Here is a 9,025-nt window from a genome sequence, read left to right on the forward strand (position 1 = left end):
TACAAACCCTTATAGCCTTATCCTATTCTAACACTTATCTCGTATATTTTTGAATTTGGTTCATCTCCATGTGTGGGTCAGGTTGAAACGATACTAGAAGTCTAGAACTCCATTGTTTTCACAAATTAAATATATTGGGTATTTAATCGGTTTATTATTTTCAAACTGTCGATATATTGTAAGTAAGTTAAAAAAAATTATATTATGCAAATGTTGTTTAAGTTAAATTATCCAACTTAAATGACTAGATCATTGCTTCGGAATGGTGTTTTAAATGTGCAACTTAGATCTTGAAGCAGAAATTTGTTTTTTTAACGTGAACCAAACATTATCATTTCATTTGTCGACCCCATTTTGATATGCTGGCACATCTAAATAATTTAATATCTTCTATATTCATAGTTATGTATAAAAAGATTCATCAAAATCCTATGTTTCCTCTAATAACGTTAAAAGTGAAAAGTCCAAAACAAATACAATGACATTCTCAAACAAAACTTCACTCAATATACTTAAATAAGAAACTCCCATTCAATTAGGCACACTTACTTTTTCTATATTTAGCCTACATATAGGCCTCCTTTAAATGAACATTGAAGAACACATTTGGCATCTTTTCAAGTTGTGTATGCATTTTCTTCCTCCTCAAAGTATAGATTTGCGATGGAAAAGACATTTCACATTCGAAAAGATGTTAACCAGAAGGTAGATATGACAATCAGTAATCCTGTAAAATATAGAATTCGACAAAATCATCATGTGAAAAGTGAGATAAATAGGTCTTATAACATTATTTTCATAGTATTCAAATGAAAAGTAATTATAATAACCTAATAACTTGTCCCTTGGCAACGAGGCTCCCCCGACCGATAATTTCATAACTGCACAAAACATATGAACTTTATATTATATAGTGAAATTTGAAAATTTTACATATAACACACTGAGACTTCTATAGATCGACAAAAATATGTAATTTTACTAAAGTTTTTTAATGAATCAAAGTAAAAGAGATTTACTTGTATCACAATTTGAGGTAGAATTCCAACTCCCACACATACATAATTCTCCAAAATGTTCCACATCATGTCCACAAGACCCACCTGTTGCCTCACACGCTTTACAAAATGAATCATTACTTACCTCCACATCATACTTGACTCGTATTCCATAAGTCCACTCAGAGGGACCACTTACTCGTAGAGGTGCCAAGGTGTATGCACTACTATACCCTTGGCACTCTAGTTTACTAAGATTCACACTTTTGATTGCATCAAAGGGTAATGCACAACAAATAGGTGGCCCTGACCCATAAGCCAAGCCCATACGGGCTAGCCCAAGATCCATCCAACCTTGACAACCATAATACTCCTCACAACCCATACCTGAGACATTTCTACATGGTACATGGTTCCCAGTTGGGAATCCTTGGAAGAGTGGTGATTGGGTCGAACAACCCAATAACATGAACACATTATCTGCGGTTGGATTTAGGTATGGGGCCCGCCAATGCTCCACTACAAACCCATTTCCCCTACCTCCTAGCACGATGGAGTCACATGTGGACAAATGTGGATCATGTAAAGTCATGGACCGATACGCATAGTCGATGTTTAGAACCCTATATGAGCCCGAGCTAATGTGAAACATAAGGACATCGTTGATGCAAAACAAAAGGTCTCTGAAACCTGAATGACCGCATCCGGACCGGAGAGCAAACGGGTAATCTATAGTTATGTTGCCACAATAGGATCGACATACATGAGATGCACCTACCCTATACACAAAGACATGTAATAAGATAAACAAAATGATGGACCTAAGTTTAGCCATGGTGAGAGAGGTAAGTAACAAGATACATATGACTCGAAGTGAGCGTATGGATCTAGGAATTGAAGTAACAACTGAGTGGGATGCTTTGCTTGTGATGGTTGAAAGTGTTTTGCTTTAATGCTGTCAAGGTCTTCGTAATGAAGAATCTTCGTGCATTGTTTACTATTCTATGAACTTTTTGTGTTATTTTAATGTTTTGGCCCAGCCCAACTTTTGTATTTTTCTTTTTTTTTTTGCTTTAGTATGCTTTTAGAGCATAAATTGGTACGAATGGTTTGTTTTGATGAATAGAAAACTTGATTATGCAATTTGTAGATGGAATAATTAGTCTAGTATTTTAGAGTTTGTGCAATTTGTAGATGGAATAATTAGTCTGGTATTTTAGAGTAGAACGTTAAATATATTTGTTAGAAACAAACCATTACTGTGATATAATTGATGTTTATGGTAATTTTAGAATTGCATAAACTACATTGACTTCAATTTCTTTGTTAATTTTTGAAGGATCCAATTCTGAACATTTTTTTTATAAATGTGTCCATTTAAGATATGTTTACGTTTTACTTGCAACATATCAAATAGATAAAACAAAGAATAACTAAAAATGAAACTGGTCAAAAGTTTAATGCATACACGCTCCTTTTATTATTATTATAAAAAAATGGATTAATATTGAGTAGTGTAATTAGTTCTTTTACCAAAATTTAACACATTTGCTTTTAGAGAAAATTGAAAATTTGGACATGCGTTTGGTTGATTTCTTTGGTTACATCCATTGACTTTAAAAATTGACATATAGTCACCTTGGCCTATTTTTATTGTGGTTTGATCCCATCAATTTTGAAAAGTCTTTTTTGACCCTTATATATATATATATATATATATATATATATATATATATATATATATATATATATATATATATATATATATATATATATATATATCCCCTAATCTAATAAATAAGTACTAATTCGCCACGTGTCAATCTCCAAGCTCCCCATAATTATATTTTCCCGCTTCTTTTAGTCAACTGAATTTACGTAGATGGCCTTCAACTCCTATACACAATTAATATAGACATAGAGGCAATAAATATAAATATGCAAATAATATTCAAAATCGGTAATTCAAAATTCAAATCGGTGATATCCGATAAAATATGAAAGTTTGTTTTCTGTAATTGGAAATTGATTTATTTCCAGTGATTAAATCCCAAAAAATCTGCTGTAAATAAATACATACCAAAATATATACGACTATACGATCTATACGCTTTTGTATCCATGATTCTGCTTCTGAGATTTCTTTGCAAACGCTATTCTTCTTCAATCTTCTTTCATGTCTTAATAACAAAAAGGTGTCTTCTTCTTCAATCATTCTCAGTTTTATCTATTTACTATGTTTTAACATAAGGGATTCAATAAATCAAGTTGCTAATTGGTTTAGTTGTAGAGGATAGAGCATCAGTTTTTTCTGTTTACTATGTTTTAACATAAGGGATTCAATAAATCAAGTTGCTAATTGGTTCGTATGTGTCGATTGAAATTTCTTTAGTCTGGAAAGTATTTTGACAGTCTTTGTTTGCTACATATAATTAATGATGCGATATTAACATTTCTAGAAACAATCCTTGTATGACTGTCAGATTATAGAAATCGCCCCTCTGATACAAAAAATATCAATGTATGTTTATTAATGGCTTCTTTCGTTCCTACTAACTGTCATGCTCTCTAACTGTTGAGGCTACACACCTCTTAATAAACTTATCAAAAGGAGGGCAAATTCGTAAATTTGCATGTTCCCCCCCCCCCCCACCCCTTCCTGTCGGTTATAGCAATCTACTTTAAGAATGAATCATATGTCATATCCTATTAGGAAACCTTTATTGAATAATTTCATTGATATGATAGAATAATTTCATTGTCATATAATTAATGCTGCGATTTTAATTTTTATAAGGTTATTTTGGTTTTTTAATTTTAAACCTCTTTGTATATTTATTTTGGGAAAATTTATACTATTTCATTATATTTTAATGACCAATTTCTGTAACTTTCTGTTATACTATAAAGTATTTGTTTAAATACATAAACAAGGGTCCTGATATTGCTACAGTTGCTGTTGTACGAGCCAACAATGAATGTGAAAATAATGATGTGGTCGATGAAATAGTTGAATATTACAATTGTAGATACTTATCAGCATGTGAAGCATCATGGAGAATTTTTAAATATGATGTTCATTGCAGGTATCCTTCGGTGGTCAGACTACCTTTTGATCTTCTTAATCAACAGCAGATTTTATATGGCGAAGACGATGATATTGACGATGTTCTGGACAAACCTTCTGTTGCTGCTTCAAAGTTCACATCTTGGATGGATTGTAATGCAATTGATAATGAAGCACGGGAACTTACATTTGTTGAATTTCCTACAAAATTTATTTGGATATTAAATGGTCGGTTTTGGAAGCGAAGGAAAGTAGGAAAAGCCATTGGTAGAATTCATTCGGTTTCACCTAATCTTGGTGAAACATATTTCTTAAGGATTCCTTTAAATAAAGTTAAAGGTCCGACGTCATTTGATGAAATTCGCACGGTAAATGGTGAAACACATTCTTCTTTTAGAGATGCTTGTTATGCACTCGGGCTATTAGATGATGACAAGGAATAAATCGATGCAATTCAAGAAGCAAGTCATTCTGGATCTGGTTTTTATCTACGCTTCTTATTTGCTACATTGTTGATGTGTAATAGTATGTCTAAACTAGAGGTCGTTTGGGAAAATACATGGGAATATTTGGCAGGTGGAATTCTATATAACCAACGACAAAGGTTCAAGTCTCCAGGTATTAATTTTTTTTTTCTTAATTTATATTTAAAATAAATTCTTTTTATTATTCAATACCCATTAAATAATTATTAAATATCGTATTTTATATTTTATAAATAATTTAATATTTATGGTGCAGACTTATCACTCGGTGGAGATGAACTTAAGAACTTACCTTTGTTCGAAATAGAACAAATTTTACTTCGAAACAACTCCATTCTCAAAAAGTTCACAAAGATGCCTTACCCAGATGTTGAATCTGTTTCTTCTTCAAACAATCGACTTATCACCGAGGAGCTAGATTACGAAATTCCCGTTATAAAGAATGACTTTGATCGCATGTTTCTTGCATTAACAGATGAGCAACGTAACATTTTCCTTAACATCATGAGTGTTGTTAAAGAAAATAAAGGAGGTGTCTTCTTCGTTAATGGTTATGGTGGAACGGGTAAAACGTTTTTATGGAAGACAATATTTGGAGCAATTAGATCTGATGGTAATATTGTTTTAAATGTTGCTTCAAGTGGTATTGCTTCGTTATTATTGCCCGATGGTAGAACAACACACTCTCGATTTATACTTCCATTTGAACTTACATATGATTCTTTTTGTAAAATAAATACAAATGGTGAGTTGGCTAGCTTATTAAGAAAAACCTCTTTAATAATTTCGGATGAAGCACCTATGGCACATAAGCATGCATTTGAAGTTTTAGATCGAACTTTGAAAGATGTATTAAGGTGTGGAAATTCAAGCATCTCAAATATTCTGCTTGGAGGGAAAGTTATTGTCTTTGGAGAAGATTTCAGACAGATTCTACCTGTTGTTCCGGGTAGCAGTTGACAGAACATTGTAATGCTTCTTTGAGTTCTTCATATTTGTGGCAACATTGCAAAGTCCATAGATTAACAAAAAACATGAGGCTAACAGTTGGAAGGGATCAATCTGATATAGAAAAAATAAGAGATTTTGCAAATTGGCTATTGGATATAGGATTAGGCAAACTCGGTGGTCCGAACGACGGTGAAACGATTGTCGATATTCCGGATGATATTCTCATTAATGATCTAGATGATCCTATAGGTTCGTTAATTGAGTTTGTATATCCTTCAATTTTGGAGAAGTATAGCAGTACAAATTATTTCTAAGAAACAGCGATACTTGCTCCAAAGAATGAAGTTGTTCAGGAAATAAACGTTCATTTGCTTAAGAAGTTTCCAGGATATGAGGTTGAATATTTAAGTTCAGATAGCATATGTGAGTCCGAATTTGTCCATGATCAGTTTGATGCAAATTTATACTCTCCTGATGTATTAAATGGTCTCAAAGTATCCGGTCTACCAAATCATAAGTTAGTTTTAAAAATTACTGTTTCAGTAATGTTACTGAGAAATATTGATCGGAAAAACGATTTATGTAATGGCACAAGACTACAGGTGATATCATTGGGCAAATGTGTTATTGAGGCACGTATAATATCTGGAACTAATATTGGAAATCAGATTTTTATTCCAAGAATGTCTTTAATTCCATCAGAAAACAAAATTCCCTTCAAATTCACAAGAAGACAGTTTCCTTTGGCCGTATGTTTTGCGATGACTATTAATAAAAGTCAAGGACAATCGTTATCAAAGGTTGGTTTGTTTCTCAAAGATCCAGTTTTTTCACATGGGCAATTATATGTTGCATTATCTAGAGTTCAAAGCAGAGAGGGATTAAAATTATTAATTTTAGATAAAGTTGGTAGACTCACAAATAAAACTTCCAATGTTGTTTATAAGGAAGTTTTTTGCAATTTATAACCAACTTTTTCATAGCATCTTTTAGTCATTTTTAGCAAATCACACTTAATCCATCATATTAATTTATTTATTTATAATCACCTATTGTATTTTTTTATGTTAACTTCATTACACACATGGGTAAGGCATCATCTCTGTATGTTCAACGAGAATCATACACCAAAAATCAGGGTTTTAAAAATCTCCATTTGTAATTAAATACTTACCATTTACTGTGTAATTAAACACGTACAAATCACAAAGTTATTAAAATATGCAATATTAAAATTCATAACTTTTCTAAATTAATGAAATAATATTTTATTACATAACTAAATTTTAAATTCTATTTAAAATTAATATCCGTGGGTTCCACGGATTTTAACCTAGTATATATATATATATATATATATATATATATATATATATATATATATATATATATATATATATATATATATATAGTTGTCGATATCAGGTTTATTTGGAATGACGTTTCGTTTTAAACTGTAATTTATGGGTTCTTTTTTAATTCGTTAACCAAGTAATACCTAATCTCAAAGTTAATTCTAACAAATTAAATTATTTATATACTATATTAATAGACATGGTCACTAGTAATAGTATATTCTGTATGTTTTAAGATTTGCTACAATACTTTTTATAGTTTGACAATTTTAGTCCATATTTTATATGTTTCAAGAACTTGCCACAATACTTTGTATAATTTGACAATTTAGTCCTTGACGTGTAATTAGAGATTGGTCCATGTCTTTTAATATTTGCCACTTTAAGTCCCACTATTTTGTATGTTTCAACATTTTGCCACAATATTTTCTATAGTTTGACAATTTTAATCCCTGATATGTTGTAATTAGAGATTGGTCACATGTCTATTAATATTTGTCACTTTAAGTCCCTTTGACCATTTTGGTATTCTTTTTGTCCCTTTTTCGTCTTACTACTTATATTTCATTACAAATTGGCCACACGTGTTTTAATATTTCTCACTTTCAGTCCCTTTTGACCATTTTTTACCTTTATTTTGTCCATTTTCCGCCTATTGATTTGTGCTTCTGTTTTGGGCTTCGTTTTGTCATTTTTTTTCATCATCATCATTTGTGAATAAAACAAAACGCATCTCATTGCCACAAAAGTGACCCGTGGTTCACCAAGGGCTCACCCACTAGTTTGTATATATAGATTAGCAAATATTGACGGGCTAAACCCTTAGGTTATGAGGTATAGCACATTCGAGCAAGCTTAGGGTTGCTTCGGCACATAATGTATGTGTTAGCTCAGGTACCGAAGTTGCTCAAGTGGGGCAATCTCTCTCTCTCATGTGATTTTTTTTATTCAATTATAAGACGGTTACCAAATATTAAATATTTGTTTAAAGGGCTATTACACAAAATAATCATAAATAATCATGGATAAACGTCTTAAGTTTTTATTTCATCAAATATAGTCTCAATACATACAATTTATGTTTATATTTAAGTTAAAAAATAATATAAGCTTGATTTTTTTTTCAAATACGAAAAAAATGATAACTAGCATGTTAAAATCCAAATATAGGCCGAAATGTGTTAGGTAGTGTTTGTTTTTTGTCTGCAGATCTGCGTGGCCTCTTCTGTCTGCGCCGTGCAGACCACGCGCAGACATTAGCCTTCGCAGACTGTTTGTTTTTTTGAAGGCTGCAGACCTAAAAATGTCTGCGCGCCCTCTTCTTGGCGCAGATGTGGACCAGAGTCTTCTAACATCTTCAGACATCTTCTAGCCTAAAAAAACATATATATCTTTATTTTTTAAGTTTTTTTTTTAATTTATATTTTTTCCAACTTTATTAATGATAAACAATTTGAAAAAAAATTACAAAACTTAAAAAAAAAACGTTCGACGATACAAACATGATATTTTTGACAAATTTATAAATAAAGATTTATTACAATAATAGTCGTTGAAGTTGTTTATATAAATATGAAAAAAAAATCATAATATATTCTTATATTTTTTTGCCAAATTTTGTAAAACATTATTTAATACAGTATCGTCAATTTCTCGAGAAAAAATATTTATAGTACATTTTTAATGGATTTAATTGAAAAAATCGAAGTTTATTTCCATCCATTTATGTATCAAATTCTTTGATCACTAATTACAATGTTTAGTTATAACTTTACAACCAAAGTTGTTGGTTTTTATCAAATATATACGTTAATTCATACAATTTTTATTTTTTATACAATAATACATAAAAGTTGACTAGATTCGTTAATTATTTATAACAAAGTCATAAAAATATTAAAAAATCACTTTGAAGTTTAAAAAAATCAGTTTATTTAGATTTCAGTTTATTTTAGTAGCCCGCAGATGTTAAAAAACAAACACTCTTTTTTTTCAGACTGCAGACGTTTGGTTCACCTCTTCTACTGAAAAGGTACTGCAGACATTTTGCCTCATCAGCGCCTTAGTCTCTTTAGTATTATTAGATCAGTGAAGATTTTACTTGGCCCAATCTAGTCGGTTCAGTAATACCAAAACGACGTAGTCTACCGTCGTGTTCAACCGCTGGCA

At 31.1% G+C, this 9,025-nt stretch overlaps 2 protein-coding genes across 2 annotated transcripts; one reads left to right on the forward strand and one right to left on the reverse strand.

The window, feature by feature from the left end:
* Window positions 1–417: 417 nt before the first annotated feature.
* On the reverse strand, window positions 418–1,906 carry LOC145115868 (wall-associated receptor kinase galacturonan-binding protein). The gene is made up of 3 exons (XM_079052225.1): window positions 1,020–1,906; window positions 831–881; window positions 418–727 (listed from the first exon to the last, which is right to left on the reverse strand). Exons 1-3 carry the CDS (start codon window positions 1,831–1,833, stop codon window positions 678–680), a joined length of 915 nt encoding a protein of 304 aa, XP_078908351.1. The 5' UTR covers window positions 1,834–1,906; the 3' UTR covers window positions 418–677.
* A 2,686-nt stretch (window positions 1,907–4,592) lies between these two features.
* Window positions 4,593–5,510, forward strand: LOC145111256 (uncharacterized). The gene is made up of 2 exons (XM_079047552.1): window positions 4,593–4,683; window positions 4,807–5,510. Exons 1-2 carry the CDS (start codon window positions 4,593–4,595, stop codon window positions 5,508–5,510), a joined length of 795 nt encoding a protein of 264 aa, XP_078903678.1.
* The last annotated feature ends 3,515 nt before the right edge of the window (window positions 5,511–9,025 follow it).

Source organism: Lactuca virosa, chromosome 5 (genome assembly GCF_052849685.1).
Source record: "Lactuca virosa cultivar CGN04683 chromosome 5, Lactuca_virosa_CGN04683_v6, whole genome shotgun sequence".
Classification (NCBI taxonomy): domain Eukaryota; kingdom Viridiplantae; phylum Streptophyta; class Magnoliopsida; order Asterales; family Asteraceae; genus Lactuca; species Lactuca virosa.